The following is an 18,822-nucleotide window of genomic DNA, read 5'->3' on the forward strand; positions in this document are numbered from 1 at the left end:
TCCTCAGAATGATTAATTTACATCATCTCCTCTAATGCAGTTTTAGGGATGCTGACAGCCCAGTACTGGAACAATGTTTTAATTAAGCCTATAAAATGTCTACTTTTACTCCCTAAGATATTGCATCTTGTGATGAAACAACCAACTCAGTGACAAAATGGCATGTTATACTTTTATGACATAAATTACATTTCTCAAATTAAAATACTGTGTTTTACAAAGCAAATTAAGCAAAATGTGCAATTTCTGTATGCTGTGGCATTACTATCTGTCTATGTCACAAAAATAGCCCAAAGAAAATCCACATTCTTTACTGAACAAACAAAAGCCAATGAAAATAACTGTCCAGCAAACCAGAACCAAGTTAAGCCAAACAGGAAGAACCAGAACAGGGAGACTGGAGCTTTGACCAAGATAGAAACAGTGTTTCTACCACGTTCCCAAAGGACTTGTACTGTTCTCACCTTGTATACACCTTTAATAAGAACATGATAACAAAGTGTAACAGAAAGAATGTTCAGGACTGGCTTCCAGCTGGCTCCACAGAGAACCCCAGTAACAGCACTTCTGCACAGCAGGAGGCGAGCAGATCCAAAGCATGGCAAGAATTTCCCCGCAATTCCTCAGCTTGAGCTCATACTCACAAGTTAACGTAACCTTCCTGAAGGCCAAAATGCCAGGCATCAAGACAAGCGCGCAGATTAGGAAGCAGCAACTACTCTCTGATTTCTCACTGGGATTCAATTACCTATTATCTTTGAAATGTTTCTCACATAGCTATCTTCAGACACTGTGAAGCAGTGAAAGTGCCATACGTTTCTTCAGCTTCTCAGTGCAAATTACAACTCTCACTCAAGACACCACAACATGTATTTCAAAATGAGAAGAAAATGACCAGTACTGTTGCTACTACCTTTTAAGATGTTTCTAAGGGCAGCTCACCTCAATGTGCCAACCTCAGCACCCTGAACTACAGGCTATTGTTTCTTGTGGGGAAAAATAATAAATCACTTGTGGCCTATATGTCAGGTCAAGAGCTGCCAGGTTAGGAAAAGCATCTGTCAGCAGCACAACATGCCAAGGATTCAGCATACAAGCTAAAGTACCTCAAAGCCTGACTATCTACAGCTCCAAGTGACAACCGCAACAGCTGGAAGCATTCAGCATCCCCGAATTTCAGGCATCAAAAGCCTCCTCCTCCTCCCTGTGTAGTGCAGATAAGCAGGAAATAACTCAGAGCCCTGGAATTACATCTCTGCCCTTTGAAAAGGGCTCTCCCTTTTCAGTGACTACCAAAGATGACCAAGAAAGTGAGTCAGATAATTTAGTAGGCTACATTCCCCTGGTTTCATAGCCAGGCTCTCCCTCCCACGAAGGCTTTCACCTCAGACCTGTTCCGAGTATTTCCCATGTGAGCAGTCAGGATGTTTCCTTTGCCACAGCAAACTGAATTTGTGTCAATGAGTGCTGTCTGCTTTACCATTTGTTCGACTCTATTCCAAACACAAGTGGGTCTGTCAGCTTCCCTTTCTACCCCTTCTAGGAAAAGCAGAAGGACTCTTTATTAGATTTAATAGACACACTTTTTTTTTTTTTTTTTAAATTTACCACAGTTTTCTTTTGAAGTTTTATTACGATGCAAATAAAGCCCCAAGAACTTTAAAAGGGATATTTAAAACAAACAAAAAAAGCAAGTGATAGAATTAGAAATTCACAGTTTATAACTAGGTATCAGTATCCCTTCATTTGCCAATTAAAACAAAACACTAGTATGAGCTTAATGTAAATTAATTCTAGAAATGTATGTTATGTACAGACTTTACAACCTTTATGCTTACTTGTTGAAATCTACTGACACACACACTTTTAGAAAAAATCATTTTAACTAAGTTTGCAGCAATAATACAGACATCAAGTTTCTGTAGTCTTGGATCCCCATACAAGCAAGTATATTAGGAAATTTAAGATTCTAAATCTTTCAAAAGTATATTGACATTGCTTTGCTTACCTTTTTCTATAATCAGAGGCCTTTCTATTGCGCTTTCTACTTTAAGTGCTATGTATTAAGCTGGTAACAAATGAACACGTGTTTTATTTAAATACAGGTGATAAAACTTGTTTATTTTGCTTTAACTGAAAAAAAAATAAAAATACATGGAGTTGTTTGATGTAACCCCATCTAGTTGCTAAAACAAATCTCTTGTACTCTAGCCTAACTGAGGTAGTGTTTGAAACTACTGTGTAAGATACGCCAGCCCCATTTTTGGGAAAATTACATTACTTCCTTTGGAGTTTATACCACTATTTGGTCTACTGTGGTTGGCATTTTGGTTTTACAGAAGATTTCTTACAACCAGAGAAGTCCATCACTGGTGTGGTATGTTTTCAGAATATTTCAAAACATTTCTTGACACTAATACATTATTTCTGTCACCGATTACCAAATATTTTAATTTGAAGATTTGCTCCTTCTTTCAGTGGGAACTCATGAGAAGAATCTTAGGAACTAGACTTGGCTATGAGCAGCAACTTACAGATCTGCTTTATGAGATCCTGATGGTACACAGTGCATATAAGAACTCAGTGAAGTGATATCTGCAAAGCAGTGCTTATGTGGCAAGATGAAGTTTTCAACAAAAGCAAGTAAGTTTCAAAATGTCATTAGGATTCATGTTCTACTGCTCACAAGACAACTTACTGAAACCCCCAGTAGCATAGCTAGTAAGAATATGGTTATGAGTATCACTTATCTTATAAATTTCACTTATCTTCACTTAAGTATTAATCTGATAATTATAAAAATGGTAAAAGTGAATGGATAAAAATACGTTCTACTTAATACAGTCCAGCTGAATTATTCACCTATATCAAAATCAAAGGGTAACCCCTTCTATTACAGTCATTCTAACAAAGGTGGCCATGCTACTGTATATATACACATTTGCATATATTTATATTACCCTTGTTGAAGGCTTCTGACTTTTTAGATGCGTTATAAAAATGATGGGATTCCTTTACTTTTCTTCTCCATTAGGATTGCACTCTTTACTTTAGAAACTTCACCAGTTTGATAGAGGCATGTGTTTTCCTCATTAACAGTCACTGTATCATATAACTTTCACAAATCTCAAATACCAGTATAAAATTTTAAGTTCTGTTGCTTCAAAGTTTGGTACTAAGGCTTTTCACTACAATTATTAGCACTATCTGATGCTTGATCGTTCATCCACTGAAAACTCAACCAAACCTTTGTTTTTACAAAAGGCTGTTTTCATGGAATTTGGAAAACCGCTCATATGCCTTCTCACAAAAGCAGCAATGATTAAATGTCTTCAAGTCTAGTTTATACAATATTCATTTATCTGATACAAATCATGCCTGTTAAAGGTTTTTAGTTAAGAATAAGACCAACATTCACACTATATGAGCATGAGCGTAGAAACTGCAAACGCATGCATATCATTCAGGGAAAACGATTTGACTTCAGCATTTTAACTTTAAATGATTTGCTATTTTTAAATCAAACTGTAGTGAAAATCCTTAACTGGTTCAGATAAGATACATGTATGTAAATGTAATGAAAATGGAGAGACTGCTAATAAAAAGACTTACAACTACAGTAACATTAAAATAACTTAAAGGAACCTCAGATTCAGAGGCTTTTCTTTCTGTCTGAAGTTACAAACCCCCCAAGTAGTGTTATAAACAGTACAAAAATCAACAGAAAAGATCTAACATTTATCCCCTGCTGTCCACAATCACAGCACAGCTCCCCATTGCTGGCAACGGAATGCACCCTCATCCAACTCCTGGGGTTTTATAATAGAAAAAAGAAAAAAAAAAAAAAAAAAAAAAAGCAAGGCATAATTCTGCTTCTCCAGAACAGAATTAGAAGTCAATCATAGGTGTCTCTGTGTGTTGTTCAATTTTTTTTTTTTTTTTTTTTTTTTTAATTTAAGGTAAAAAATGAAATGAAAACTTGTGGAGGTGTTCAGTGCTCGGCTCTTGCATATACTGATAATTACTATTATTAGAACTACATAATGTTTCATAAATCCCCAAGGGACTCCATAGACTAGGGCAGTAATTGGTTGAGGAAGAAAAAGTTTTTCAGTTCATTCTTCAGGTACCAGTAGCTTCTGGAACAGTCTAAAAGGTGATGCTCCAAACTTTATTATCCGGTCAATTGGAAGATGTCTGAGAATTCCAGGAAGCCTGTATGCAATGAACTGTGTGAGACAGAGGTCAGGATTCAGCTGATACATCAGTTACTGGTTGCTTTGTTGGTGTTGCTAAAATAGCCTCCGCCTCTTCATGCATCTGGAAGAAGAAGCCAGGTGAAAAAAAAATATATATTAATGTCATTAAAGATTTTACAAGAATGACATTACAAAATTATTGTTTTTAATAAAAATACCAGGAAGCATTTATTATTCAATGTAATGAAACCTACACCCCGTTGGCACATTTTTGTTTCTTCCAACCATCTGAACCCTTCTCTTACCTGTAAGAACTGCACATCTTGAAACAACTCCTGAATGAACCTTCTGGATGGGAGTCGAAATGTGCAATGTGCTAGCAAGTAGGACACCTCAGAATACAGGCATATGTCATCAAATGCTTGAGGATACTTCTCCTTAATTCTGATTAACAGCAAACAAAAAAAAAACAAAACAAAATAAAAAACAAAACAAAACAAAAACAACAAACAAACAAACAGTTACAAGTACTGAGAGAAGGTTTCCACGATATTCTTCAAAACTGTACAATTAAGTGTTGAGTTTCATAATTAATGAACAAGAACTCTTCAGTAATAGGCATTATAAATTCTGGATCTGACAAAGAAAAATCAGATCAGACAGCACTGTGTCTTATGAAATTGGAAGAAACTTGCATTATAAAGATGAAATAGAATATTCTATACACCTTTCAGAATAGATATCTGAGATCACCAAGTCTCTACAACAGATACTGAAAAAGAACTGCAAAGAGGCATTCACATGTATTGCTATAAAAAGTACTAACAAGTAAACACAGAAAATATAATGTATATCTTATAAATAGGATGACCACTACTGAATTTTCTTCTAGCAGCTGTATGCCTGTTTTCAACACCAGCAGTCCAGAAGCCTAGTTTCTATTACAGTGTTTAGTCCATATATTTATATTCTATATTTTTACCATGACCTTCAAAAATGAATTAATGCCAGCAATAGTACCCTTCCTTCAAGCAGATTTGTGTTTCTGAATTAGTTATTTTGCCATTTTGGCTACTTAACTCAGATGGCAAAAAATAAACACAGCAATTGTCTTTTTTTTTTTTTTTTTTAAAAAGATTCAAGACAAAATGGGTTATACAATGACAATGAAACATCATTGTTTCTGTACTCAGCACTGATGAGGCTGTGTTCAGTTCTGGGCCCCTCACTACAAGACAGACATCAAGGCCCTGGACTGCGTCCAGAGGAAGGGAAATGAAATTGGTGATTGGTCTGGAGCACAGATCTTTTGAGAAGCGGCTGAGGAAATTGGGATTGTTTATAGTCTGGAGAAGAGGAGGCTCGGAGGAGATTGTAGCGAGATGGGAATTATCCTGTTCTCCCAGGTAATTACTGACAGGATGAGATACATCAGGGCAGGCTCAGCTTGGACATCAGGAAAAAACTCTTCTCTGTAAAGAATGATAATACACTGGAAGAGACAGCCAAGGGAAGTGGTGGAGCCACTATTCAAGAAGCATGTTGACATGGTACTTAGGGACATAGTTCAGTGTGCACAGCAGTGATGGACTGATGGCTGGATTGGATGATCTTAGAGGTCTTTTCCAAACATAATAATTCTGTAATTCTATACTGTTATATTAGTGATTTGAAGAAGAATGTGAAGAGAAAGACAAAAACAGAGCAAATAATATTAAAAGATAAATTCTTTGCTTAGCTTTTACACTATGTTCAGCTATTTCCAATAACCCCCAATAGTTTCTGCTTGATGCTATCTTAAGAAGCAAGATCAAACTTTACCTCACAAAACTTAGAGAATATAAACAACTGAATGTTGATAAAACATCTGAACTGTATTTAACTTACGTCAGGAGTCCAGTTTCATGGCCCTTAGTTCCCACTGAACTACTCAAATTGATTACTAGACGTAAGACCTCTTTCCGGAGAAGTATTCTGCACACTGGCGTATCATCTGGGATTGATTTTACTCCTAAAAAAAACAAATGAATCAATTAGCAAATAAGCACTTTGATTGTGCTAATTTTACATCATGTAAGCCTTTTTTGAAATTCCGTATACACATACATGCACACACACATACAGATACTTCCATATATATTTTCAATGTTCTTGAATTCTCATTAAAACTTAAATAATTTTCAGGAAGCTTTTTTTAAAGATAAACTACCATTTCAAAAATTCGGAGAGACAACTGGAAAAAATGAAAACTAAACACAGACTCAATTGCAGCACTGCATCTATTACAAAAGCATGTTGCTGGCTGAGATACTACATAAGTTGTTACATTAATTCAAAATAGAAAGTGAATAAAAAACTGAAATGTCTCTCTTTAAAGAAAATCTGTGTTTTTTAAAAAAGATCTTTTACTTTTTTTCTACAGCATTATGTTAAAAAGAACAAAAAAGTCAACCTGATCACAATGTAAGATAGAGAGATGTTTAACTGCAAAAATCCATACAACCAAAGCAGAATTTTCAAATACATTTTCTTATCTGACATCATAATGGACAATAAATTGGGACTACCTCATTGATAAGGGCATCCAAAAGTGGTTTATTTTAAATAACAGACATAACTTTGTTCCAGTACATAAAAAAAAAATTCCATAGTATCTAAAAATACTGTAAGAACTATAGCTTCTAATAGTACTAAGCTTTCAAACTCACCTAGTACAAGCTCTGTACTCTTGGTGCTGCTGGCTGAACCGTGGGATACTGCATCACTACAGCCTGAAATTCCAGAAAATTTGGAGGAATGCACATCTAAGTGATTGTGTATGGTCTGCCCACACCAGTCAGTATATGGAATGTCTGAGAAATCTGACAGAAACAAAATGTTGCATCTTTGTTATTCATACTTTTCCTCACCTGATTCTTTTCAATGTTAAATATACAATACCCTAGCACACTTAGTATGGTAACTGCCAGCATAGAAACAAGTTGGAAATTGGATGCTGAATTTTGGACAAATTACATTCAAAATGTTTTTAAATCTTTTACATGTTTAAAAAGCTTTTAGAGATATCTAAAAAATATGCAAACAACTTGTCAGACTAAGGCCCCTAGAAATTGAGAAGACCAATGTCCACAGAAATACCATTAACTGCATAAAAAGTTTATTAATAAGAATTAATTTCAATAAGAAAAAAAATAAAGACCCATCACTTAAAGATGAATAAAATCCAGTATTCTCATTCAGTTTTATCACGCATCCCCACAAGGAACACAGACCTGTACGATTATATGAAGAGTTCACTTTGTTATTAGGCTGATAACCCAGAATTTGAATGCAGACACAATAAAGGCAGTTCTCATCTGTGTGCTCCTGTAATCCAGTATCCTCTGTGTTTTCTAAAAACTGAGAGGCATCTGAACGGCTGGTATTCATTATTTCTGTGAGACTGATCTGCTGTCGGAGCATCTGAAAAGGACTTTTGACAGCATCACTAGTGCCTGATGGAAGACCTGTAGATAAGCAGGTAACAGAAAAAGCAATACAACAAGACCATCAGTTAATACAACACAATTTTAATTAAATTTCTTATTCTAAAGCTAAGGGAGGATCTAGTAATTTTTTAGTTTTTTATTTTATTATTTTAAACCCCTAAAATCTGTTAAAATTCTAGAAATAAACATCAAGCATTAGCCCCACCTTACCAAACATAACACAGTAGTGCAAAAGACTGAATTAAATCTCTAAAATACACTGTAAGAAGGTATGCAGTTAACTCCAAAAAGTACATCCATAGAGAAAACTAACACCCTAACACGAATATGCTACAAATTTTCATAATATCAAACAAGATTAATACAAAATATCCAAATTATACGTTGTCTATGCACAAATAAAAACAGAAGCCATTTTAAGAACCTTGCTTGTCACATAAAGAAGGAAAAGGACAGTCTTTAGAGTTCTTCCTTGGATAGAATACATCAACAAATAAGTTATGAACCAAGTATACTGCAACTTAGCAAACCACAGCAACATTCCTTCAGGAAAAATCAGCATTATATATTACACTACAATCATGAAAGACAAGGAGTAAGTAGGATGTGTTTATTTGTCTCCTCAAGTGCTTGTAATAAAGTTCCAGTTATTGAGAAACAAGACAACAGCTATACTACACTAGTCTGGGACCAGTATCATTGTTTTTAACTGTCTTACTGAAAAAAAACCAACAACACACATTGATGCCCTACAAGTTGCGACTGCTCTTGAAAATGCTTTCCAGAACAAGTCAGGCATTTGTAAAGTAATGGCAATTCTTGTGTACCACGTCTCATCACACCCAATGATCAACTGTTACACAAACATCACAGAAAGATATTATTTACTTCTGAAATGAACATCTACCCCCTTTATTAGTTCCTATAAATTCATGTGTTAAGAGTAAAATTTCCACATAGCTTTCATATATATATATAAGCTTAAATATACATATATTTTATACACACACACAAACACACACATATATATAAGCTTAAATAGTGTTTTTTTTTAAATGCACTATCACTACCCATCATCAGTTAGCATTAGCTCATTATATTACAATGAACTGGTGGGTGGAGTTTACGCTGAAATTACACTACCTTTCCTTGTACTGGATTAAAAAAAAAATTGAATTAATCATCTACTATCCTAAAAACCAGAACATAGCTGTCAAAGCTCAACAACTAAAAATAACCTTTTCTGTAAACAGACAGAAAAACCCCCAAACAATTAAACCCAACCAACATACATACAAATAAAAACAGGAAGTTACAAAAGAGAAAAAATATACCTCCTGCCTCAGGTGCAAAAACTCTTGCTCCACGGTCATCAAATGGAGGTGTAGTTTTCTTCTGGAAATATGGGGTCTCTTTTACCTGGAACATTCAAGAGACAAACAAATTTTGCACAGGTGATAATTATACCCTAAGAAGAACAGATTTTGTGAAGATAACTACAACAGAAAGATCTAATAAGAGTACTAAAGACAAGCCAATGAAAACAAGAAAACAGATTTCTGTATAAACACTTATAAAGACTTAAAAACAGTCACTATGTGGAAAAAACATAGTGATGGCCTGTGAGATGTAGAGATGAAAGAGAAGAAATGAAGCAGCACAAATATACCATAAAGATCTTGAAGGAAAGAAAAACAAAGCAATCACACAAAGGAGAACAGAAAGGTAATACAGGAGATCATGCCTTTGCTTTAGTTATTTCTGACAAAGGAATGAGATTTTAAATGCAAAAGCTAAGTAAATTAAAGGTAAGAAAGCCACAGATTAATGTTTGATATAGATCATATCCTCTCTTTGATAATTACATAACAGATTACTAAACTATGTGATTTATCAGTGTGTTACACCGTAATGTGTTTTGACTAAGCAGATAGAGGAAGGCAACTGTAAGACACAGAGACAACCACAGAATCAAAGGAGTTGGAAGGGACCTCTACATATCAAGTCCAACACCTCACCAAAGCTACAGCAGGTTGCAGGCACAGATATCCAAGCCAGTCTTGAATATTTCCATAATACATTCCTTGAATGTGCAACATCCTGTTTACCTCCTTTCTGTAAATCTACTCTGTTCTGATGCAAATGTAACAATTCACTACCTTTCATTAAAAAATGCAAATGAACCCATTTATATCATCACGTACATACCTGAAATATTTCATTGATATCCACTGGGAGAGCAAGGCCAATGTAATCATCAGAGCTTCCATACGTAGCATTAGAAACCATGGAGCGAACAGAGGAAGAACGCTGAAGTGTGTTTTGGTTAATAGGACTTAATAAATCTTCCTTATCTAATGAAGCATAACTTAAAGCTTTCATGAACCTGTAACAATAAAACAAATTGCAGTCTTAGTAAATCTGCCATCCTTGCACATTACAAATAAGAAGGGTCAGTCACAAAGACTACCCTAATCTTTCCTTCGTAGAACCCAGAGCTTGTTTCTTCTGTAACTACAGATTTGTTTCTGTTCTGCCTCATGTCACACTGCATTGCTTTGCAGTTCATAGGGAAAAATTTGTGATCTCTTTGGAAGCCCTAGGACATGGACTTGAAAAATAGTTGGATAAAGCTTTTGCTTAATTGGCTGCCAACCCCATATAAGCACAAGTTTTATTCAACTTAAATCTGAAAATATACAGCCCAGACACAAATCAGTGCAGATTTTGGCTTTTAAACTGCTAAAAGCCTCATATTTGAGTGCACTTTTCTGTACACAAAATGTACAGACAGAATGATTATTTATAAATTCAAATCTCAGGCACAATACTGCAAATGCAAAGATTGGACCTGCTAGGAACCAGAGATGGAACATTTTTTCTATACTCCAAGGGCATCTTGGTGTGGAAGAAGAATGTGCTCAACTGAAGAATACAAAGAACAAATGTGAAGCTGCACAGTGAGCAGTGCTGACTGTGACAAGCAATCTGAGGAAGAGAGTAACAGGTTGGAAAAATAAGACAGGAGATCAGAGGTTGAAGAACATGCCCTCAGTACTGCTATGAGTCTTGAAGATGAAAATCTCATTTGGCCACCTCTCATTTTATTTATAAAATTTTATTTTATTTCATTTAATTGAAATTATAAACCTACAAGTGCTTTCTTCAAGCAAAAGCAGATCTCTACAAAGTAAAATAAAACCTCCTATCATTCCACAACAGCTGCATAAGAGCTTATCTACTACGACAAGACTGCCTTATGCTTTCATCACTGTTCTTCCACAAAATGAAATTAAAGGAAAAAAAAAAAAATATCCAAACCTAGAAAGTCTTATTTAGGTTTACGTAAAAAAACCTGAAAAGGTTAAGAAGATACAAGTGCTTAAAAAAATGCCAATTACTATGCAGAGCCGTAAAAATTATTACATTGCTGCCATAGCTTTGGCTTGGGTAGAATTAAGTGCTTTCGACATTTGATAGAAACATCAATGTCTCAGTTGCTGCTGAGCAGAGCCAAGGACAGCTTCTCATACTGCCCTGCCAGCGAGGGGTTGGGGCAATGCAGGGTGCTGGAAGGGAACAGAACCAGAACAGCTGACTAAACAAACCAAAGGGATGTTCCATACCATAAGTGTCATGCTGAGCAATAAAAGCTGAAGGAAAGAGGGAAAAAGGGGTGCGGGAATGTTTGGAGTGATGGCATTCATATTTGTGACAGCTGCTGCACATGTGGAGCCCTGGTGTCCAGGCAGTGGCTGAACGCCCACCTGCTGATGTGAAGGGGTCAATAAATTCCTCATTGTGTTTTGCTTACACTTGGGCTTCTGCTTTATCTGTGAACTGTCTTTAACTTATCCCTGAAGTTCTTGTACTTTTACTTAATTCTCTTCCCATTCCAGTTAGGGACAATAAGTGAGCATCCATGAGGTGCTGATTTGCCTGATGGTGTAACACTGTAACTGTATCACAGCCTAACCACAAAAACTGTGTTTGTTCACCAGAATCAATGCATTATTTAACACACAGTATGTGACTACACTAGACTGAAAGAGATCGAATGTAGTGATCTAGAAATTGTCCACATGAGCACAGCTTGATTCATGGCAGAAGTGTAAAGCATGGAGTAAAATAAAGCAGAAAATAATGATTAAGTATGGGAAAATGAATTTAGACAAGTTGATTTAATCCCTGACTCAGACACAAATATGATATTATTGATGAACAAATTGATTTTTTTTAATAAAAAAGACTTGCAAAATGAAATTTTCCACAAGAGTCTCCAAATGCTTTCAAAGTTTTAAATTTGATTTGCGCAGCAGCTGAATGATCCCGACATCAATTTAAAATTCTGATTTGAACAATTCTACATAATACTAAGAACAGAAGAAGGAAGGAAAGACTAAAAGGAAAATACTAAATGTGTTTGAAGAGTTACTGAAGACAAACAACACCTTCTGCATTATTTCCCTATTTGTAAGCAAAGGATAATATTTAGTATTTTGTCAATGGAGAACTGGTATGAAAATTTATCATTCAAACACTATAGCAAGAGTAGCAGAGAGACTCGAGGTAAGAGCTTCAAGAGTAAGAAGCTTCAAATGTGACAATGTGTTCTGAACATCAAAAGAGACACATTTCTCAGGAACAGGTTTTCTTAGAGTGCTCAGATTATTACACATCAGGAGCTAGTGTGTTAGTGAGCATTTGATTTTTTGAAACTGACATTCTGTCCTGGAAATAATTTCCTGTAATTGTTGTAGGTCTTTTGTTGTTGCTGTTGTTTAGATGGGCAACTGAGCTGCTAAGGATTGGAAGACTGTAACAAATTTATACTAAAATAAAAACAAACCATTGTGTTCTGATCACGTGAAATTTATGCAATGGCCATGCGAATGAAAGACTATGAGGACATCACTACTCTTCCTATATTGACAACTATTGACAAATTCTTACAAATGCTAATTACAGTAGTGGTAGAACTGCATTAAGTTTCAAGCCATACTTGAAAACCCAGATTAGTTAACAACTGCTGATTTTATTTCATAATAAAATGCTCTATAATTGCTTTCAATTTAAAATTACAGAAAAGTATAAACTGTAATCACTTGCCTCTGCTTATCCTGGAAAATCGTGCCTGTAGGTACTGGCAGGAGAGCATGGTAGGAGTTGAGATAAACACCTTAATATTTGTTGTTTGTCTTTAAAGATCGAGGTGGAAAATGCGTATCCATTATTTTGCAAAGCTAAAGAAATAAGCTTGTCTACCTTCTGACAGAACTGAACAGCTAAAAAGATCACCAAAGTCAACTGTCTGCTTGTTGGCCTCAGAAGACAAACAGGACAGAATATCTCTTCCCATTTTACTACTTAAAGAGCAGTTCAGGACAGCATATTTAACTGGAGGCAGTAACATATGCAGAAATTAAATAGACCAACCTCTCCAATTAATTGGTAACTAAGACAATCCAACAACCTTTCATAATATGCCAGTCTAGTTTTTAATTTTCTTAGATGAGCACTTCATTCACTGCAGTTCTATGTTAGGAATACTGTTAAGTATTACATTACATGCCGAGTCCCAAGATGGAAGTCCATCTCAGCAAGGCTTATTTTGCATATCAAATGCATGAATGCAAGGAATGGTGCAGCATGACTACAGCAACAATAGAATCTGTTAAGCCACTGATATTGCACTGACTTGTTCCTAGTTTACACAGGATACCAGTAACAGAGTGAAGAACAGCACTTTCTGTTTGCCAGGACGGTACGTCTTTACTGAATCATCCTCAGAATCATACTCAATCTACTTCTAACTTAACTGATCAAAGGTAACAAAACCCTTCTATAGCATTTATGCAGAATCTTCTGAAAATACCAACGTATTAATATTATTCATAATCAGGAGGAAAATTAGCAGTAACAAGCAGGCGGATATACACAAGCTGGTTGTGTGGAATACAATTGCTATTCTGTGCATTCAGGAGGTGACTAATGTAACTTCTCTCATTTCATTCCTGTGAGAAAGGATGTTTAGGAAAAACAAAAGATAGAACGTGTATTTTTCCTTCAAATGATTACTTGAAAATCCAACCCATTAGTTAAAAACAGATCTTAAAGGACAAAAATTTGAGAAGAAGAAAGTCCTTTAAGAGAAAGTTGTTAAGCACTGACTGTAGCTGTTGGAAACAGTGTCAGTGTTATGAGTTAGATATCTTATATAACTATCCAATTTGTTTTCAGGACGCCTAATATAATTCAAAAATAAAGGAGATAACACTGCAGTCTAAAAACAAGCCCAATGAGTAAAATCTTTGTTCTGGCTAGAAGCTAAATGCACACTAACATCAGTGGCAAGAGTTATTTCACCTCTGGTTCAATGTCACAATGAACTTGAGTATGTTGTTTTGGCAGGACATGCTGTCCTAAAACCTTACCAAGTGACATTAAGAAAATTATCTTCTGAAATACAGCTTTGACTGCATTGGCAATGTTACACGACTGCAACTTCAAACAAGTCATGTAATTGCACTTAAATCATGAGAGTCAAACAGAAAGCAAACACGATGGAAGTAAACTCCTTTGTTACCAACAGCATTTAAAAGACTGAGGACAGCTATGAAAGTTGGGCTTCTCCTAGAGCACTTACAAGTACTAGACTTCTCATTAGCTTATTACAATCCTAATATCAGTACTGAAGTACGCTGAAGGATGCTGTAACAACTGTCACTTTTAAGTGAAGTTGGAAAAAATATTCAATTGCTCTCTTAGCTTTGAAGAAAGAATAAATACAGAATAATCTCTTACCGGCTTGGGGTTAGCCGAGAATCCAGGCTACCAGACTTCATGGTAATAGTGTCAGTAAAAAGCACGTCCTTTGCTGGAGATGCTAAAGCTTCTGAATGAGACAGTGAAGGATGCATCCTCTGCTGCTGTAAGCGTTTTAGTGTAGCATAACCAAAGGCATCTCGAGAACTTGTGTAGCTGAAATTATAGTCAGCAAGACTTTTTATTGTAGCAAGAGAAGGAGCTTTAAGAGACTGGGCTCTCCGAGGAAGTGTATGAGAAGACCCTGGTGGTACCAGGGACACAGAGTTTGATTTTGAGAGAGGCAGATGGTTAGACTGTGGTGTTGAGCAGTGACTAGGTTTAACTGTTTTTGTGCTTACCACCGTACTCAAACTTCCACAGTCAGTGTCTACATTTGTAGTGTCCACACCTACAGTCTCTCTTGAAGGGCTAGAACTCATTGAACTTATGCCACTTGTTGTTGTATCTGTATTAAAACTTAAACTACGACTCTTGAAATGTGTTTGTGTAGTACCATCCCCTATTAGCCTTTCTCTGCTTGTGTTTTCTCGGTGAATTTCATTTCCAAGACCTTTTGGCAGCTTCAAATCATTTTCTCCAATACTTGGGGTGCTATCAGTATCCTCTTTTGTTGGAAGTAAACACATGGAAGTTTCTGTTGGTAAAGTCTGAATTTTTGGAACTCTGAAAACAGGGTTGAATTCTTCTCCAGAAGGAAAGTCTAAGGAAGGCTCTGTTACGGTACGATTTCGCCTCAGGCTTGATTTACTGTCAGATGATGTCAGCTTTCCTCCTTTTGGATCACTGCTACTTCTGTGTTTTTTATTAGGTAGAGTAAGAGAGTTTAGAATGCGATTTTTCACAATTCTGCTAGATGAAAAAAAGGGAAAAGGACTACGGTCTTTCTCCTTTGAAGGACCAGGTCTGTCGTAAAATATTTGTTCTGCATCTTCTGTAATATCTAGGAAAAATGTACTAGTGGAAGTACTACCAAAACGATCATCTTCCATGATGAACATACCTGAAATCATGAGAAACTTGTTAATGAAAAAGGATATTCCTTCAATGTGCATCAAGTAAGTAATAAAAAAACAAGCTCCTGAACAAAGTTAAAATTGTTGTGTTGTTGGCTTATTTTCAATTGAACCTTTTTTTCTTCAGAACTTAGTATGGTGAATTAACTAACTTCAGGAATACCCATGCTAAAATTTTCTTTGCTTTAAAAGGAAAGCCACACTATCTTACTTCACTGCATACATCCAGCTACTAAGATTACATGTGGTACACTCCTTTAATGGTATCTAAATATGGTATATATCTGGATTCAAATTCAAAATATCAGTAACACTACAGACTAAATATAACGACGCTATGTGTGTATCTATTTACTTCTAGATATTCCTTTGAGGAAAAGCAAGTTAATGTACATCTAGAGCATGTACTTTTCTATAGAGTATTACATCAAGCTGCCAAGACTTGACTATGAATTACTAGCTTACCCTAATGTTAAAGTTTCTTACCTCTACATTAAATGTAATTCTGAAGTACTGCTTTCTTTCTTCTCACTTATTTATTTCTCTGAAAGCAGAATCACCTCCATGCTTTCACTCTTCTTCCTTGCTGATATCACTTATAAACTACTTACCTAACATCACCCTTGCAAAAGACTGAAACAACAAAACATTTGTTTCGCTCTCTGGTTTGAATTTTTTTTTTTTTTTTTTTTTTTTTTTTTTACACTTACTGGAAGGTGCAGATTCGCTTTCACTGTTATGCCTAGAACTGGTGGACTCAGAGTTTAAGCTAAGAGTGCTGGGTATAGAAGAAAGTTCATTGCAGAGCTGCTCCATGTCATCAGGAACCACTGGCCAAGGCTGTCTACGACTATGTCTTACTGCATCCCAGTTGTGATGCTTCAAAATGTCACATCCTTGTTTAGTTTTGGCTATTAGACCAAGCACGTAGACACAGGTTCTGTATTTAATACATACATAGAGAAAAGAGCAATAATAGCATCAAATTTAACTAAACCTTTTTTTCTTTTTCAGAAGGAAACGCTTTCAAAATAATTCAGTAGAAACTTCACAAAATTATCATGTAGTTTTTGTTCCCAATTTTCATTTGAAATGAACACATGTCCCAATTAACACAAAACTAAAAAATGAAATAAAATATCTGAAATCATTAAAAAATATCTAGCATCCAAAAATAAAACAATTACAATAAAAAAGCAGAAACATGAACAAAGCCGCACAATTAGGCAAAAGAACATCCTTTCAAAGACATTATCTTTTAAGGATTTGAAAGTTGCTGAATATAAATGATGCAATGGTAAACTGATTCCAGAGAAGTTCTACATAAGTTTTAACTGCTTTTTAAAAGAGACAGAATGTACTTTTTTTTTTCCCCACTTGCCTACTGTTCACACTTTAGAACTTCCTATATAATTTTGAGAATTTTCTCAAAATCTGTTACCAATAACCCTTAATTGCTGATTTCCAGCTGATTTCCAAGTGGCAAAAATACATCTACATGAATGCAGCAAGAGTATTTGAGAACCTTCTGTACCTGTAATATAAAAATTTTGTTCAATAATTAAATACACATACCCTCTAACGGAGAGAACCTCACAATGTTGGGCAAGTGCCATTATATCTGGAATTACATTCTCCTCTTGAAGCAAGTTAAGACCCCAATTTGATGATCCAATGTTACCCTGAAATAAAATGGTTTGTCAAAAAAGTTTTGACTTTGATATGATCTGCAACACCAATGAAAAAAAGCCCTCAACACTTTTATCAGTGGTATGGTTTCTATAAGCATCCTCCCAAAGGTTTTAGAGAACTGAACAGCTTGTCTCTCCTTTTTGATCTTAGTCATGCAAATCCAGTAAAGGATGCAGGATACTATGTACAACTAAAACTGCTAGCAGCTAACTATTACACACTCCTCAGGATACTAATTCTATTACAGCCAGCAGTAAGATCTTAGTTTACTTACTTTACTTGCCTCTTAAATAAGCATTTTTTCATTATTATACATTTGTTCAAGATGACTATTACAAAAGAAAATTTAAGGAAGACAGGAAACAGGTAAGTGAACAATTAAGCTGATCAAACAGCTTCAGAATTATAGCTTGGATAGGCAAAGACACTAGGTTTTACTCAATGTTATCCCCAGTGCCAGAGTTGCTAAGACTATATTCACAAACCTCAAAAATGGCAATAAGCTTTCCTGTAGAAACATTATATTTTGGAACACAGCTGGTTGAAACCTCTGATTCTATATTAACAGTCACTACATGTTGAAATTTATTCTTTTTTAATATGTAAAAACAGTAATAATAGTCAAAGCAATTACAATAAAACTTAGAAAACAGATACGGTGAACAAACTTCATGTGATATTCCAGTTATGATATTTAAAAAAAAAAAAAAAATCAACTGAGAGGGAAGAAGCACACATTTTTGAGAAGAATTCATAAACAATGGTTTTAAAGGATTTTGTTCAGTTACTTCAGAATAAAAAGTTGTAACAGAAGCCAAACTGATGTAAAAAGGTTGTAAATCCGTTACTAACCAAAGCCCAAAGGGCTGCTTTCAGCTGCTTAATTCCTTCCCACTTATCCAGCATTGGAGAACGAACAGTGTAACTCAGATCTGTAACAATACTCTGACAGAAAAAGAAAGAAGAAAAAATATTCAGCTGAAAATGAGAAGGAGATCTCAGTTGAAGAGGTTATCTTACATACTTTTGAATTAGTGCTTTATGTCTGCTAAAACTGCATCTCACTGTGAACAGCAGTAGCCCTGGCATAGTAAATGTAAGTTAAGAGGAATGGTAACGTAGCTAAAAATAATTAATATCACCACTGAATGAATCAGACTATCTCAGATGTTATAAAGGCAAATTTCTTCCGCTTAACACATTACAACATAAGCACTCCAAAATTTTTCAAACTTCAATACAATTCATCTTCTTGCAAATTCACTTTAAAAATCATTTCAAATAATAACTAAATGGCTTTTTTAGCATTTCTTAGAATTTCAAGTTAACAGAAAGAACATTTTATTACCTCACCTCCATGCTTTGATACACAAGATAGGCACAATTTTGGCACTAGAAGAGGCACTAAAATATATTACAACTAGCAATTTGATTCCCATTCTGTTTTTTTTTTTTTACTGGTCATTTTAAGAAAAATACTGCAGGGTATTTCTCTGATATTTCAGGGTAAGGAAAGAATTTTACATGAATCTGGATGTAAAAGTTGTCTTCATAAAATTATGGCTCAATAACACTTCAGATTTACAATCTACTTATTTTGTA

At 35.2% G+C, this 18,822-nt stretch overlaps 1 protein-coding gene across 1 annotated transcript in view; it reads right to left on the reverse strand.

Annotated features, from left to right (window-relative positions):
* Positions 1-3,926: 3,926 nt before the first annotated feature.
* RICTOR (RPTOR independent companion of MTOR complex 2) overlaps positions 3,927-18,822 on the reverse strand; it is an 80,332-nt gene continuing 65,436 nt past the window's right edge. Inside the window, exons 28-38 of the mRNA XM_085214540.1 lie at positions 18,073-18,165; positions 17,104-17,210; positions 16,239-16,468; positions 14,492-15,515; positions 9,896-10,073; positions 9,022-9,106; positions 7,472-7,705; positions 6,908-7,060; positions 6,087-6,210; positions 4,505-4,643; positions 3,927-4,320 (exon numbers count right to left, since the gene is read on the reverse strand). Coding sequence (XP_085070666.1) covers positions 4,246-4,320; positions 4,505-4,643; positions 6,087-6,210; positions 6,908-7,060; positions 7,472-7,705; positions 9,022-9,106; positions 9,896-10,073; positions 14,492-15,515; positions 16,239-16,468; positions 17,104-17,210; positions 18,073-18,165 — 2,442 coding nt within the window. The 3' untranslated portion in view covers positions 3,927-4,245. The remainder of the gene's footprint in view (positions 4,321-4,504; positions 4,644-6,086; positions 6,211-6,907; positions 7,061-7,471; positions 7,706-9,021; positions 9,107-9,895; positions 10,074-14,491; positions 15,516-16,238; positions 16,469-17,103; positions 17,211-18,072; positions 18,166-18,822) is intronic.

Source organism: Meleagris gallopavo, chromosome Z, assembly GCF_905368555.1.
Source record: "Meleagris gallopavo chromosome Z, MGAL_WU_HG_1.1, whole genome shotgun sequence".
NCBI lineage: Eukaryota > Metazoa > Chordata > Aves > Galliformes > Phasianidae > Meleagris > Meleagris gallopavo.